Genomic DNA, 18,381 nt, shown 5'->3' with positions numbered 1-18,381 from the left:
GTCCCTTGCAGCTGCAAACTGTCCTACTTTGGCCAAACAGGCAGAACAACAAATATCAGGATTTCAGAACACCAAGACTACATCCGGTTTCACCAGTACAGCCACTCTGGGTTGGCAGACCATGCCTTGGATACCCACCATAAAATTCGTTGGAAGAAAACAAAAATAATCCATCGCAGCAAGTTTAAATACGAAAGATTATTCAAAGAATCTTCAGCAGCTCTAAAAAACGTTCCTAACCTCAACAAATTTGGGTGCATGAAACTACCCCAAATTTGGGAGACCTTCATTATGAGAACTTCAGCCCAACTGCCAAGACTACCAAATTAGCCCGCAAGAGGGCACCATTAGGACTTTAGGAACAAAATTAGTTTCTTACTTTCTTCCTCATTTGCTTTGTTAGTTCCTTAGTGCACATTTATGTTCCTGAAGATGGCAATGTGACATTGCTGAAATATAGAAGTGATTCATTAAAGTTATCTTTAATTAATATACTTCATATGCGTTGTTAATTCCGTAAATTAATTACCAGTTACATTTCTTGAAAGTACTTAGTACTTGCTACAGTAATTGATTCAGCTGAATTGGTATTTAATTTTGAAAAGTGTTGAAGATAAAGAACCAATAAATGAGCACAGAATTGACTATTTAGATTTACATACTGCTTTGAACTCATTATGGGGTTTAGCAGAATAAATATCACAGATATAAATAATGAAACAAGATGTTTAATCACTCCTGTATTTCATTTCAGTCACTGAAGACATCGCCAGAGAAATAATATTAAAATTGCAAAACACACATGAATTTGCACAAACACTAAGTGGAAAAGATTAGACTGAAACCCTCAAGTTTTATGAGAGATCTTAGGGTGTTGTTGGCTAGCCTTAACTGCATTGAGCAGAGAGGACTAAGAATTATAGTTCCCAAATCTTGGAAAGTTTAATACAACCATAATTATTAAGATTAGATCAATTTTTTAATTTTGTTGATGATTCTAAAAACAGTCTTACAAATTTGCATTTTTTGTGGTGGGCATAGTCGTTTTTTTTTCCATTTTATTCTGTGTCAAGGTAATAAGAACAAAAAACCAAATACCAGGAAAACAGAAATCACAGCCAACACACTTGAACAGAAACATACCCCGCAAATTGAAAAAGCCATAATATTAGACATACAGAATAGTGAAACAATGCCAAGGATATCAGAAAATATAGCCATTAAATGTGACAAGAACTCCATAACCATTCCCCCCCCCCCTATATAATCTCAGAGAGTTGGAAGCTTCACAAAATGAAAATTAGGTCAAGATTCTCACCAACAGAAAGCAACACAGTAAAACCTGAAGCAAAAACACTAAGCAGACATGACATAGCCTCCACCTTGCCCATGAGCTCTGAAAATGACACTTAGTCGAAATGGCTCATACCCCATAACTTCCACTTTTAAACTTTATTTATTATATTTTATCTTTCTCCGTTTTTCTAAAAAAAAAAAATTTACATTAATGTACAAATTAAAGAGCAGTGGTCCTAAGTACTGAACATGGAGCTCTTAATCAGAGCCACTAAAAATAGAAGTAAATTTGCAAAGGTGTTCACTGAACTCCATTAGGAAATAGCACTTTTAGAAGGAAAAGGTAGTACAAACCCTAGGACACTCCACTAATGAACCTCATTTGCCTTGATTCTACTCCACCATACACCAACCCTCTGATATCTGTTTATCAACTGCTACAGCTCCCCTCTCCATTTATGCCACCAGCCACATATCCATTTTCATTTGCTCCAACTTATGTAATAGTTTTCTACGTGGTACACAGTCACTGAAACATCTTTAGAGAATACAACTAACACTTGTAACACACAATCATCATCATCATCATCAAATTCCTACCATGTACCCTTAAGGGAGTGCATTATCAGATGTTATATTTCTATTGTCTAAGGCACATTGCACCATATCAATCCACCTATATCTTGTTCTTCATCCGGGTTGTTTTCCTGCCAACCAGGCAGAAGAACACTTGTTTTGCTAATATTCCCTCGCCCATTGTTTAAGTGAGCATACCACCTAAGATTAGCTCTACTAACACATTCCTGGATGCTGACAATGTCAAGTTCTTTCCTAATATCCTCGTTTTTAATAAAACATTGTCATTGATGCCATCTGTTCACGCCTGTAATCTTTCTCAGGACTCTCATATCTGTGTTTTCTAGTCTTTGGTCAAGTGTTTTACTTCTGACCCAGCTCTCAGACCCATAAGTTAAAACTGGTTTGAACACTGTCTTGTATACAGCCAATTTAGTGTTCCGACTAATTTCTCTCTTTATTCCATATAAATTTATTTAATTGACTGCCTTCCCTACCAGCTTTGTTGATTCTGTTGTCTATTTCCATATTTAATTTACCATCTTCACTAAAAATCGTGCCTAAGTAGCTGAAATGTTTTACTTGTTACTACGTTCACAATGCAATTGACATTTTCAATGATTCTGCCTATTTTCATGTCTTTGTCTTTTTATTGCTGACCTTCATACCATATCTCTTATATCAGTTATTCAATTTTGTCAGGGAATCTTCCAGACTTGTAGCGGGTTTATTTAGAAGTATAACATCGTCCACATAAAGCAAAGAGCTGACATTAACATCTCCAATTTTGATATCATGTTTAATACCATTTTCCTTCATTATGTGATCTGTATAGATAATGAATAACACAGGTGATAATGTACATCCTTGTCTCACACCAGATTTAACCTTAAACCATCTTCCAGTACTTCCTTGAATTCTAACTGCTGACTTACAACTCAAATACAGACTAAGTATTGTTTGATATAATGCCCCATTGATATCATATAACTGTAGCATATTGAATAGTCTCTTGGCATCTTGTCATATGCCTTTTCCGGATCAACAAAATTTAAATACAGATCTTTGTTATATTCCCATGATTTCTCCACTATTTGTCGTAAAGTGAAGATTTGATCCAGACAGCCTCTATTTGGCCTGAATCCAGCTTGTTCTTCACCAAGCTTTTCTTCCACAATTCTTCTCAACCCTCTAGCGGGCTAAGTAGGTGTTCTTGGCCATTGGGCTGAAGGTCTGCTGATGTAAGCCTCCCAAATTTGGGTCAGTCGCATACAACCAAATTTGTTGAGGTTTGGAGAATTTCTTAGGGCTGAGGCTGATTCCATAAATAGTCTTTCGAATTTGTATTTGCTACGGTGTATTACTGTAGCTTTCTTCCACCGTATTCTGTGGCGTGTATCCAGAGCATGGTCTGCAAGACCAGAATGGCTGTACTTGTGAAACAGGATGTAGTCCTTGTGTTCAGAAATTCTGATATTCGCTGTCCTGCCATGTTTGGCCAAAGTAAGACAGTTTACAACTGCAAGGGATCTGGTATACACCAGGAAGGTCTAGGGGAAGTGGTTGGTCTTTAGTAGAGCGGATAAGGGATGCCAATTTTCTGTAAGGTTTGTAACAGGAGGTCAGGTCATGCTTTTTTAAGATTTTGGTAATCTTTTCCGAGGTGCCTCGGATGTAGGGAATGGTGATGGATTTAGAGTAATCCTTATTGTGGAGGGGATCTGTGGTTTGTAGGTTCTAATATTTTTTGAACTTTTTTTTGGGGGGGTGGCCATTGGCTGAGAAAGAGTTGAGGATGTGATTTAGTTCAGTGTTTAGGGGCAAGTCGTTTGAAGAGATTAGTTTAGCCCTCTTGTATAGTGTTTTCACTACTCCATATTGTTGTGAGGGGGGGGGGGGTTTCTCAGTTTACAGAAAACCCACCCATACAGGCAGATACATTCACCAACAATTCTCCCCCCCCTCACAACAATATGGAGTAGTGAAAACACTATACAACAGGGCTAAACTAATCTCTTCAAATGACTTGGCCCTAAACACTGAACTAAATCACATCTCCTCAAATCTTTCTCAGCCAATGGCTACCCCCCCAAAAAAGTCCAAAAAATATTAGAACCTACAAACCACAGATCCCCTCCACAACAAGGATTACTCTAAATCCATCACCATTCCCTACATCCGAGGCACCTCGGAAAAGATTACCAAAATCTTAAAAAAGCATGACCTGACCTCCTGTTACAAACCTTACAGAAAATTGGCATCCCTTATCCGCTCTACTAAAGACCAACCACTTCCCCTAGACCTTCCTGGTGTATACCAGATCCCTTGCAGTTGTAAACTGTCTTACTTTGGCCAAACAGGCAGGACAGCGAATATCAGAATTTCTGAACACAAGGACTACATCCTGTTTCACAAGTACAGCCATTCTGGTCTTGCAGACCATGCTCTGGATACATGCCACAGAATACGGTGGAAGAAAGCTACAGTAATACACCGTAGCAAATACAAATTCGAAAGACTATTTATGGAATCAGCCTCAGCCCTAAGAAATTCTCGAAACCTCAACAAATTTGGTTGTATGCGACTGCCCCAAATTTGGGAGGCGTACATCAGCAGACCTTCAGCCCAACGGCCAAGAACGCCTACTTAGCCAGCTAGATGGCACCATCAGGACTTTTAGGAGAACAATAACTTCATCTCTTCATTCTCAGTTACTGTGTTTGAAGTGCCTACGTGCACGTGCCTTTTTTTGTAAGTTCCTTTAGAAGATGGCAACGTGACGTTGCCGAAATATCGGAAAATATTTATTAAAGTATAATTTAATTTATATCTTTAACTATGTTGTTCATTTCCTTAAGTGTTTTAATAATGCATAACCAACGTATAAGCCTGTCTATGAGAATCACCATATTTCAGGATTTCTGGTCGAATATCATCTATTAATGCTGCCTTTCCACATTTCAAGCCTTTGATGGCTTTTTCTACTTCAAGTATGGATATGTATTCCTGACTGTATGCCTGTTGAGTGTTATTTACCACTGTACTATCACTGTTATTCATTTAGTAATTTTTCGAAGTAATTACTCCATACGTCAAGGATATCTTTTTCTCTGTTTTCATGTCACCTTTATCACCTCTAACTCCTTTTATAGCACTCTTTCTTCCATTTCTAAACTTCTTCAACTTCTCTTTAACTTCCTGTGTCCACCATGGAGTTCTGATTTTTCTATCCTTGCACACAACCTTACCACATGCCTCTCTGGCTGAATCAAGGATTGCCACTGAATCTCCACGGTTTAGTTCCTGTTCTCAAACTTTCATTTTTTCTTCAATAATCTTTTTGTATTTTAGTCTACAGTTCACATCTGAGATCTGCTCAACTTTTATTCGCTTTAAAACTTTCTTACATGTCATTCTTTTCAATATGAAATTCAATTTTTCTTGCTCAAGACTAAATACTGATCACTTCCACTTCCTGTTGCCTTTCCAAATTTCAAGCCTTTGATGGCTTTTTCTACTTCAAGTATGGATATGTATTCCCGACTGTGTGAATGTTGAATGTTTTTTACCACTGTGTTATCACTGCTTGTTTCATTTAGCAATTTTTCAAAGTAGTTACCGATTACTTCAAGGATATTTTTTCTCCCGTTTTCATGTCACCTTTATCATCTCTAATTCCTTTTACAACACTCTTTCCTCCATTTCTGAGCTTCTTCAACAACCTCCAGAATATCTTGCCACCTTCCTTCATATTTATTTTCTATGTTCTTACCAAAGTCTTCCCATGACTTTTGTTGAGCTAGTTTTACACAGTGTTTAGCTTTCTTACATTTGTCTCTGTATTCTCTAAGAACATAAGCTGACTTATTTGCCAGAAACTTTTGATATGCTCTCTTCTTTTCCTTCACTGCCTCTAACTTCCTGTGTCCACCATGGAGTTCTGATTTTTCTATCCTTGTAGACAACCTCATCACATGCCTCTCTGGCTGAATCAATTAGGGTTTTCTTCAAGGCCTGCCTCTGAATCTCCAAGGTTTGGTTCCTGTTCTCAAACTCTTTCATTTTTTTTCTCAATAATCTTTGTGTATTTCAGCCTACAGTTCATATCTGAGAGCTGCTCAACTTTCATTCACTTTAAAACTTTCTTACATGTTTTTCTTTTCAAAACAAAATTCAATTTTATCCTGCTCAAGACTAAATAATGATCACTTCCAATTTCAAATCCTCTATACACTCTGGTGTCCTGCACCAGGGAGAAAACATCACTATCAACAATAACATAGGCAATGAGACTTTTCTTATTCCTTGCCTCTTCTTTCCATGTGAATTTGTGCACATTTTTATGTTGGAACATGGTGTTAGTAATAACCAGTCCATATCCTGAGCAGAAATCCAACAGGTATTTGCCATTATTATTAGCTTTGCTCTTCTCTCCAAATTTTCCCAATATATTTTTATGTCTGACAATCATTTCCTACTCTGCTATTTGGATCCCCAACTTTTCCTTTTTCATTGTGTGTGTTGCTTTCTCTAAAGACTCAAAAAATTCCTCCACTTCTACCTTAGTAGACCCTTCTGTGAGACCATAGGCACAAATAAGTCTCATTGTCCAGTTCCCCATTCTTATATTTGCCCACATCACTCTACTTGAGACTGCCTGCCATTTAAGAAGATTAGCCTCATATTTTGTGTTGAATACTATGGCTACTCCTTCTTTTCCTTGATATTCACTGCCTGAATATAATATTTTGTATTTATTGCTCAAAAAGATCTTACCAGTTTTTGTCTTTTTTTGTTTCTCACCCCTATTATGTCGAGCTGGTACTTATCTAATTCCTCAGCTAGCTCCATTTCTTTGCCATTCAGGCTTCTTACGTTGATAGTACTGATCTTTAACTCTGGTGATGTTGAGTTGGGGTGTGTTTTCAGATTTGTTCCAGTAGCTGACTTTTCGCTGTTTGCCCTGGTTCTGTGGCGAAAACAATGGGGAGGGCCATGTTTAACAGGGCCAGCCAGCATGAAATTTTGTCATGTTGTACCATCATTTTGTATTTTGGTTTAAGCCAATAAGAATTACAATTTAGTCGGCTAAATCACAAATTACCAGCCCATCCTCGTTCGTTCAGTATCCAGGTAGATACCCAACAGGGTGCACCACGAGAAGGTGAGGACTGGACATTAGGTCAGAAGCCCTGGTCAGTTCTCCGCATTCCTTTAAAGGCTATGTGGAGGTCTCCTCTCAGTTATACAGCTTTGACCTGGCCATCCCTTCAGAAGGGATGGCCAGGGATTGAGGGGATGTAAACTGCAACCTCTGAGGATTAATGGTTTCTCAAATTTTGCGAAGTTTTTTTGCACTCATATTTTTAAAATTAGGTTCATTTCTGATGCCACTGTAAAATTCAATAACAGTCTTTCTTTTTTAAATTTATTATGATGGTGCATAGTGGTTTTTACCAGAAGATGCTGTGAGCGGTATCCAATACATGTCTGCATGACCAGATTGACCATTGTCATGATTGCAGATGTAAGTTTCGTGTTCATCTAAACACATGGTGGCTAATCTACCTGCCTGCCCAAAGTATGCCAACTTACAGAACAGTGTACTTTTGTAAAAATCTGGGCTATTTTTTCCGATGTAGCTTGGATGTAGGGGATGGTGATGGCATTTCTAAAATCCTTCTGAAGGGATTGAGGGAGATTGATTATTATTATTTTTTTAAATTCTATAAGTGCTATAGTTCTTGGAATAGGAAGGTGTTGTGTACATAGATGAGTTCTGTTGAAGAGAAGTTTCACTGGAACAAAGATTGATTAGAGTTTTAACGATGCCATATTGTTGAGAGGAGTGGTGGTGGGAAAATTTGCAAATTTATCTGACTATGTGAGTGGGTTTTCTGTATATATTGAAGGAGAGTTTATCATTCAGAAGGCTCTACATCTCTGAATCCGGTTTATGACGGAAAAGGAAAATAACAATAGTTTATCCTTTCTAGACACCTTAGTGACGTCCCTTTCTGCCAATTCCTAGGCTCAACCTCTCCATGAACAACTCCTTGATATCTGCCATCCTCGAATGGAAATTACAAGATTCGCATCCATACTCATTTTTTCTAATTTATGCGACTGAGTTCTATGCAAAATCTTGTTAAATGCCTTTGCAAAATCTGGCTGTATCACTGCTTAACCATTTCCCTTAATCAACACCATTGTCACTTTATTATAAAAAGTGAGCAAATTACTGCTCCTCTCATGGAGTTTCCTTTATGCAATGGGACTATTTTGCCCTCTTTTCACTTTACTGGCATCTTCCCAGTACTGAGGTGTAAATTAAGCAGCTTGGTCAGAGGAGTTCATAATTCCCTTGCACATTCATGTAATACATGGGCAGATATGCCATCTAATCCCATGGCTGTGTTCATATCAAGGTTCAGCAATATTTTAAGTACCTCCATTCTCCCAACTGTCAATATTGCATCTGGTATTGCAAGATGGTACACCCCTATACTCACTCAGTAATTCAACTATTTGGTTTTTTTCTGCTATTTCTCTAACATCAGTACTTTTTAAGGTTAAGATTACATTGTCATTCCTCCTTTTACTTGCCACACAGTAAAATAACTTTTTGAGATTATCTTTGGTCTCATCAGCTAGTTTTCAGTCATAATTAGGTTTGGTCTTCTTTAACATACAGATCACTCCTTGCCTGTGCCTTGCACTGCTCATGGGCATACTGATTACCTTTTTTCTTTATACTCCCTTCACAACTTTTTCTTTGTCTGCAACTCCTGCTTAATGATGATATTCATCCTGTAACTCCCACCTGATTTATCCTTTTGACTCTAAGTATGCAGTTTGATACTGCCTTCTTGAAACCCTCTTGACCACCTTTCATGCACCACCAAAATTTCTCCACTGCAAGTTCTTATGCAATGGCACTGCTGAAAGCTGACTCCTCAACTTGTAATAATCACCTGCTTTGTAACTCTACACATATCCCTCTTAACAGAAAACTTTGCATGTTGTGCAGTCTTCCAGATCAAGACCGTATAATCACTTTCTCCAAGTGAAGGTAGCATTGCTATATTGGTGCTGTTAGGTTCTCTAATGCTATGATCAGAACCAACATTCCCAAATCTCATGTCCCCTCAATTACATGATGCCAGAAGTCAGCATCTCTCAGCAGCTGTATAAATTCCATTTCCTTCACTGCCTATGACCATTCCTCCTCCCAATTTATGTTAGAATCCCCCATAATAATTATTTGACCTGCACTCATTATGCTAATTTGCCAATACACATAATCCACATTCTCCCTTAAGCTCCCTGGATTATATTATTATTATTATTATTTCGGGCGACTCCAGGGAGTCCTTAGACTCATCGAGGGAGGCCCTAAACATCATGTCCACACAACTATACGACATTCTCACAGTATCTATCATACCTTGCCTTGAACTCGCTCACCGTCATAGCACCCACAACAAACTCTGGCAGCTTATTCCACTCATTTACCACTCTAAAAGTAAAGAACAAAGCTCTAACACCCCTGCTAACCACACTCTTGCTCAGCTTCCATAGGTGTCCCCTAGTTCTCCCACCACCAGTCCTAATCTCAAAAATATCCTCTGAATTAATCCTATAGAATCCCTTTAGCAATTTGAATGTCTCAATCATATCTCCCCTTTTCTGCCTATCAACTAGTTTCTGCAACCCACAAATCTTCAACTTGTTCTCATATGGTTATAGCAGCAACTAATTACATAGTTCATCCTGTTGGCCACTATCTCATACCAGACACCTTCAAATGAATCGTGCTCTGAATCCCTGTGCCCTGATGTACTTCAACTCTTTTTTTTTGGTTTAAATTTCTCTGCTGTCATTAGCAAAATCCCTCCCTCATTCTGTTCCTTCTGTCCTTTCTGAAAGCACAAAATCCCTTACATTCTATTCTTATAACCATATCATCCTTGGTCAACCAAGTCTCACTAATGCTTGTAACTTCTGGCCAAGTTGTTGTTAGGTTCTCAGCTAACCAGTGCCAAAACCTCCTTTCCCTTATTTCAAATACTTCTACCATTAGTATAGATAAGCTACAATAACCCTTTATCCTATGATCTCTCTTACACCTTGTGTTGCTTAGAGCTCACTAAAGTTAAGAACCTGGGGTGCTACATTTAGCATTATGTGATCACTTTCCCACATACTAACATCTAGGTTGCCTGGACCCATGCTCACCTACATCCCCATTAACATTCTAGTTTTCCTGACTCTGCACTTTCAAACTTTTAATGAACAACACTTTCTCAAAACTCTTGACTGCAAATCCATTCAAATGCAAGCCATCCACCATATATGAATCCTTCCTTCCATCAAACTCACTCAGCACATCCACAAACTCCATATCATTCCTCCCACAATCCAGACTGAAGACAGAGCGCTATGAAACGATCATAGCTCTCTGTCTCAGGTCACCTCTATCATACCGTGGCAACAAATTCATAACTTTTATTTCTCACTCTTCTTTTTTGTATCCACTAGCAACTCTTTCATGACTTCTCACATACCACACTTGTTAACTGATAAATCCTTTGTACCAGCCAAAATGAACACATCTTTCACCTTCACTCTCTTTGCATCCTTACAGCCCACTAACATCTGCAATCTTAGCACCAGGAAACCGTGATTTTGTCACACTTTCCTCAAGCACTCTTCTTATCAATAAATCATACAAAATCTAATTCTTATTCTCCTCTTTTTTGCTCTTTCATAGTCCACTTTTCTCCCCTTGTAGGTAGTCATATAATGTTATGTTAGTGGGTGTCTCAAATTAAAGTACTGCTATTGAGAGTAATCTGTAGAGAGAGAGAGAGAGAGAACCAGTAGATGAAATATCCTCAAACTTAGTGAGTACCCTAACCAGATCATGGGAAAGAGATTGAATAAAATAAATAAAATGAATAAAAAAAATTAGTTCAGAAATGAGCAATAGGAGAAATACGGAAAGATAGTGATAGTGAATTTTGCATAACGTGAGCTGTAAGGCAGTATAAAGAAAGATGTGAGACTGACTCTACGTTCATTCAATGCCCATGGGTCTCACTTTGTCTGAACACCAAATAGCCTCTGTAGATAGTACTTCATGAGTACAGATGCCTAAAGATGTTGAGAAAAGGCTCAGGACACCAAATGCAGTGTGATGAATGGTTTCTTGATTTGAATAGACAGTCAGTTTGACAGTCCAACCTGGAAGAGGGCATAAATCTGAAATTCTGCAAATGACTGAAGATATTGCAACTGCAATTGTTGAGTAGTTAAATGAGAATGCTGTAGGTTCATGCAATGCATATGCAGTAGCAAGATAATTGAATTTGCCATACACAAAGGTATGTAGAACTTTGTGTTGACTTATGGCATGCATGGAGGCGATGAGGATTAGCCTTAGAACATTCTAAGGAGTGATGAAGTGCATTTTCATGTTTGTGGATCAGTAACTACTCAAAACGGCTGCATCTGGGCTACAGAGAATCCACACACATTTCAACAAATTTCCTTACATTCACTAAAGGTTACAGTATGGATAGGATTTACAGTCAAGTTCATTATTGGGTCATTTTTTCTCTGAAGAAATCCACTAAACTAGACCTATGACCTGCACAGTCACAGCTGTGCATTATGGGCATAATGAGCAGTTTTGTCATCTCACAAATGCAGCAAAGAGGCTGCCTGAACACAACACTGTTGATGCAAGATGAAGCACCTCCCCCACGTAGGACATGAAGTTCAATAATTATTGGGTCAAAAATTCAAAGAGGCTAGAGTAATCGTCACTCTTTTTGTACTTCAAAGCCAAAAGCATGTATGACTTTTGGCTTTGAAGTACCTCACAAGCATGGTGTATTAGGGCAAAGTTCTTCACCTGGCAGAGTGGAAAGACAAAATCGCACATCACATGTGAAACCTTTTGACAGATCAGTTGCATTCTGCTGTAGACAGTGCTCTATGGCAATATCAGATATTGGTCCTGCACAAAGGCCAACACACTGAACGCCACCTCTTTTGATCATCTAGATCTCCTTGACAGCTACAGCATATCAGCTCTATGTGATATGTTTTTTGTATCACATTATTTTATGAAATGAGTAAAATAAATATCATCAAATAACTTCATTCATCATTGACTCTGAATCATTTCACAATTGCATGCCACCCATTCACATTAATGCAATTTTTTCCCACTCAGTAGTGCCACATTTTCCATATCAATAATTTTTGAACTAATTTTTTTCATTATCCAAATCTCTTCCCCATGATCTCGTTAGGGTGCCCACCAAGTTTGAGTGCATTTTGTCTACTGGTTTTCTTTACAGATTGCTCTGAATAGGGGTACATTAATTTGAAACACCCTGTATGTATATATATGTATATATATATATATATATATATATATATATATATATATATATATATATATATATATATATATGTATATGTATGTATATGTATGTATGTATGTATGTATATATTTATATAAATGCACAAACAAAGCACATAAATAGTCTTTGAAATAGTCTGTAAAAGCTGCAATATTAATTTTACCTCTTGAAATGATTCTTGAAAAATATTCTTCCGCGTAACTGATATCTTGAACACGCCAAGAGAAATGTTTTCCTATAAAAAAAAATCATCCTAACTTGACTATTAATTTTTCAAATTTCTGTTCTTTAAACACATGAGAAAAGAATCAGAACTGGTCATACAAAAGACAGAAGTTTTACTTACTAATAGTGTTACAGAACTTTTATGTAACAGAAATGATCCACGTTGGAATGAAAACTTCATTTTCCATTCTGTTCAAAATTCACACCCAATATAGAGATTATGGTTTTCCAGAAATGTGCTGAAGTAGTCCAATGCAAAAAAACCAGCATATCATAACTGTGGTGAGGGAAAAAAAACCGCTTGCTTCATTCAGAGCCTAAACTGAAACCCACAACAACTGCAAAACAATCATTAACAGAGCTAACTCTAATTTTTGTAAGAGCTAAATGGAGAAAACATGCCTCTTGAACAAATCACCACTGTGGCTTCTAATTCCTTCTGATGGCCAGCCATGCTGGCCGAGTGGTTAGCATGTTTGCTCTCCAGTCAAGAGGCTGCGGGTTCGAATCCCGTGTGGGCATGGATGTTTGTGATTGTCTGTGGAAATACTAGTGGTAGTGGTTGGCAGTAGATGGTGTAGTTGTGGTCAGTTGGTGGATTATGAGTGGTAGAAGCAGAGTTGCAGAGTAGATGTCCTCCCTCGATGAGTCTTTGGACTCCCCGGAGGTGACAAATAATAATAATAATAATAATAATAATAATAATAATAAAAACCATTGGTAACTTCTATCTGTTTATGTTAAAGAATCTTTTTCTTTCTCTGTCTGTCTCTCCCACACAGATGAGACCTAAAAATAAATCTGACTTCCTGCCATTGTTCTTCTCATTCCACTTACCTAGACCACCATCAATTACTGCTACTACTACTATACCTGAAACACTGTATGACATGTTGTATATGAAAGACTTCTGCTAGAAGTCTTCTAGAGATATGCAAGAGATGGCTGCATTTGAACATGGAAGCACATAGGCATCTGGAGGGATTATTGTTCTTTGGACAAGTGAAAGCATTAAAGCAGAGACGCTGGAGTTGCCAGTGTGGATGGTAGCACTGGATGGCTTCTTGTTGGGATAGTTGCTTGGGAGAAGGGAGAATATATGATATACTGCAGAATCAAATAGAGTCTGAAGGGAATAATAATGTGTATAGAAATACTGTCAATACATTGATGTTTCTTTACGAATGCAGGAGTATCAGGAATAAAGGAATTGAATTAGCAGAACTGATAATCTTAGCTTGTCCAAAGATTATTGGGATCAGTGAAACAAAGATACCAGAAGAAGTCCTAACACGAATAGAAGTAAATGGATATAGCATATTTCATCAGGATAAGAAGGGTAAACAGAGTGGAGAGCATTTGCTGGAGTGCAAAAATTATTGTATTTTTGTATTGCATTGGATGTATGGTGGATACAAATGGAAGTGTGAAAGAATAAAATGAAAGATAGTGGAGAGAAAAAAAGCAGCAAATGATTCAAGAATAGTAAAATAGGAAGATTCTATCATAAAAGGTGTGGTGGATGAGAGGGAACACAAGATATGTTTTTTTGGAGGGAGAATGAACAGGTGATTGAGATACTGGATATGAGAAATAAGTGTGGGAGCGAGTTAGTGGTTGAGGTTAGAATGAATAATTTGTTTGATCATAGAGAGAATGAGACTGGATACCAGGAGATTATTCAGGAGAGTGAAAGAAAAAAATGTGGTAGGAGAGTAGTTTGTGCATTGCCTAGGTGTGACAATGATGAGTTGCATTAGAGAGCAAGTATTTTGAATGAAATGCTAGCAAAAATGTGTGAGGAGAAAGAAGTGAAGTTTGTATCAAGATCCTCCTGCAAGGCAGGAGGATTTCAATATACTGTGATTGGGCAAATGAAAGGCGCAATCAGTTTAATGTTGCAAAATGAAGGTCTTGAAATTTGAATGACAAAGTTGGGATGCAGAGTAACCAATTAATGGAGAAATGTTGAAGGAGTAAGAGATGGGAGTGATGGTGGACAGAGACTTGAAGTTTAGGGATTGCATTTCTAAAACTGTAAGAGCATCCCAACAAATTATAACAATAACGAGGAAGACATTGATATGCAGAAGCAAAGTGGTTATGTTACCTTGTATAAGGGTTTGAGCAGGCCACATATGGACTACTGTGCACAGACTTGGTCATCTGGTTTTCAGGGGAATGAGGATGTATTGGAGAGGGTCCAGAGAAGGTTTGCTAAGTTAATGTCAGGTTTATAGAATGTCAGATATGAGAAGAAATTCAGAAAATGCAACTTATAGAGCCTTGACTGGTATTTAATTTACGGAATTAACAACGCATATGAAGTATATTAATTAAAGATAACTTTAATGAATCACTTCTATATTTTGGCAATGTCACATTGCCATCTTCAGGAACATAAAGATATGGTATGTGCACTAAGGAACTAACAAAGCAAATGAGGAAGAAAGTAATAAACTAATTTTGTTCCTAAAGTCCTAATGGTACCCTCTTGCGGGCTAATTTGGTAGTCTTGGCAGTTGGGCTGAAGTTCTCATAATGAAAGTCTCCCAAATTTGGGGCAGTTTCATGCACCCAAATTTGTTGAGGTTATGAATCTCCCAAATTTGGGTGCATGAAACTGCCCCAAATTTGGGAGACTTTCATTATGAGAACTTCAGCCCAACTGCCAAGACTACCAAATTAGCCCGCAAGAGGGCACCATTAGGACTTTAGGAACAAAATTAGTTTATTACTTTCTTCCTCATTTGCTTTGTTAGTTCCTTAGTGCACATACCATATCTTTATGTTCCTGAAGATGGCAATGTGACATTGCCGAAATATAGAAGTGATTCATTAAAGTTATCTTTAATTAATATACTTCATATGCGTTGTTAATTCCGTAAATTAAATACCAGTTATGTCTAACCAACGTATAAGTCTTACTACTAGAATATAGAGCCTTGTGAATAGAAGAAGAGAGGGACTGATCGAGACACATAAGTTGATGAGTTGTTACCAAATTAATGTGGAGAGTTTTTACCAGATTAACGTGGAGGAGGTTTTTCATATTGTAGAGGCTATTTGCAGAAGCTGTATAAGGAATGTGTGCGCGGGGGGGGGGTTAAGAAGCAGGTCTTATGCATGGAGAGTGACTGGTGAGCAGAATGCAGTGCAGAAAGTGTGAATGGGTTTAAGGTATGGTTCTATGATCTTTTTGCATGGGAGAGTATAAGCCTCCCACAATGAGTTTCTTGACTCATTGGAGGTCAGATAATAATAATAATTATTATTATTTATAATAAGTGATGAGTGTAACTCTCAGAGTGAAGAATGGCATTAGTGAATTTTCAGCATATGCAAAGTGGGATGAGAGGATAGGATATTTAATGGGATGCTATTAAAAGTCAGGGAACAAAGAGGGTGAAGAGCAAAAGATGTTTAAGCAGTTAAGTTGGCAAGTGCAAAGCAAGCGATCATTATGGGATATTTAAGTACAGCATTAGGTAATTGAAATAGGAAATAGCATGTAATAGTAAGTGATGGAATTCTGGAATAATTACAGAACAAATGCTGTAGGAAACGTGATTCACGACTTCTGGATTAGGTCCCTGCATCAGAGGATCTGAATGTAACTGAGATGTCATCCTTGCTCCAGTTGAAGTAAGTTAATGCCAGATAATCTTGACTTGGCAGATAAACAGACATGCACAAGTATCAAGGAGAAAGGCATTTATGTGGAATTATAAGACAGGTGATTATAATAATCTTAGAAATCAACTAGGGACAGTTCCATGGATGGAAGAATTGGAAGGGAGAGATATCATCAGTGTATGGGAACTGGTGAAGAAATATTTACTGGTGTTAATGTGGAGAACAGCTGCACAAGGAACATGACTTAGACTGGGAAGTTTAGATTAGCACAGCAAGGAAGCCAAACCAAGACTATGAAAAGAGATTAGCCCTGCAATCTGAGTAAAATCCTAAGGAATTCTTTCATTATGTAGTCAGTAGGAGGAGGAATGATTGTGGAAGATGCCAATATTAGATGAAAATTGGAGATGAGTGACTGATGCAGAAGACATAGTGGAGTTACTAAATGATTACTTTATTGTGACATATCATCCTTGAAAAGCAGGTTATAACATTAGGGGAATGGGGGTTCGAAATTTAGAAGTGAATAAGGAGAGTATGTTTTGAATACTAAGTACTCTGGATGTCAATAAGGCAGTGGGAGTAGATGGAGGTTTCACCACATTTTAAAGAACTGATTGCTCCAGCTCTGTTCACTCACCAGTTTGGCTATGGGAAAGGTCCACAGAGTGGAAGGAGAGTAAGTGTCATTGCATAAGAGTGGTGGTAGAATGGATGTCAAACTGTAGAACAGTTCGTCTTTCTTCTAGTTGTTAATATTTTGGAGAAATATTAACAACTAGAAGAAACTAGTAAGAACAGAAATTAGTAAGGGATCATATGCAGCATTGAACAGACAAGGGTAATGTTATCTGTGAGGTACAGCTTGGAGTGATTAAGGGGTGCTCGTGTTTTAGTAATTGGATTGTTTTTTTCCAATAAATTAACAAGAGTGGTTGGTGAGGAAAAGGCATATTCTACAATTTATTTTTATTTTTTGTTTTACAAAGGACAGGACAGAAATCATACACAGATGGACAAGATATTGCAGTGAACTATATAAAAATCAACTAAATAATACTGAACAGAAGTAATCAAGAACTAAAAGCGATCTCTCCACCAGCAGAGATCTATGAAAATGAAGTCTTGGAAGAGGAGGTGAATAAGGCTATAAAACATCTCAAGAACAACAAGTGTCCTGGAGATGACAACATTATAGGCGAGATGCTAAAATATGGGGGAGAATCAGTTGTAAAAGAAATACATAAGCTATGTAATGAAATATGGAGATCAGGGTATGCCACCGAAGAATTTAAAAAATTGGTCTTGGTTGTTCTTCATAAGAAAGACAGTGCTTTAGAATGCACCAATTACAGAACTATTGCATTAATGAGTCATCTTGGCAAAGTGCTGATGAAAATATTAACAGAACACCTGAAGGGTCACATGGGAGCACATCTTCCTGATAAGCAAGCTGGATTTCAAAAAGATCGAAGTACAGTGCAACAAATACTCGCACTAAGACTAATAGCAGAGAAAGCTCGAAGTAAGAACAAAAAGATATAGTGCTGTTTTGTGGACTTCCAAAAAGCATTTGATAATATTGACCAAAATATAACATGAGCTGTCTTGGAATCCTATGGTGTGGACAATAAATTGATCTGCCTGCTGAAAGATATAAACAGCCAAGCACAAGCAAAAATCAGAATAGCAGGTGAGACTGGAGATTGGTTTGTCACTAGTCAATGCACAAGACAAGTGGACCCAATATCACCAATCATCTTCATCACACATCTGGGAAGAACACTAGATAAGATTAAAGAAGAAGGTGGAGACATTTCAATAAATGGCATGAGAAATAAACTACCTCTGCTTTGCAGATGACATTGTCTTGATTGAAGAAGATGCAGCAAGGCTGGAACAGACATTGCAAACACTATACACAGAAGGAAAAAGATATGGACTAAATGTCAACTTTGAAAAAACTAAAACAATGATATTCGAACGACAGGAGTTACTGAACAGGAGTTACAATAGACAGATTTCAACTGGAAAATGAGGAACACTTCACATATCTTGGATGCCACATGATGCATGACTTGGACTCCAAAAAAAGAGATAAAAATTAGAATAGCCAGAGCAACAACTATTTTAAAAGCCATAGACAAAATATGGAAGAGCCGAGCTATAAAGATGCAAACTAAACTGAGCATTGTAGAAACCTGTATCTTCA

General features: G+C 37.6%; 1 protein-coding gene across 3 annotated transcripts in view; it reads right to left on the bottom strand.

Annotated features, from left to right (window-relative positions):
- LOC150093599 (NEDD4-like E3 ubiquitin-protein ligase WWP1) overlaps positions 1-18,381 on the bottom strand; it is a 356,729-nt gene that overhangs the window by 118,001 nt on the left and 220,347 nt on the right. For all 3 annotated transcript variants that reach the window (XM_090412558.1, XM_090412559.1, XM_090412560.1), the window contains one exon: positions 12,472-12,543. In XM_090412558.1, coding sequence (XP_090268684.1) covers positions 12,472-12,543 — 72 coding nt within the window. The remainder of the gene's footprint in view (positions 1-12,471; positions 12,544-18,381) is intronic.

This window comes from Typopeltis vanoorti, chromosome 23, assembly GCF_054136105.1.
Source record: "Typopeltis vanoorti isolate ZY-2024b chromosome 23, IOZ_Tvanoo_1.0, whole genome shotgun sequence".
NCBI lineage: Eukaryota > Metazoa > Arthropoda > Arachnida > Uropygi > Thelyphonidae > Typopeltis > Typopeltis vanoorti.
Note: the sequence above shows the minus strand (reverse complement) of the source record. Positions and strands in the feature narration are given on the sequence as shown.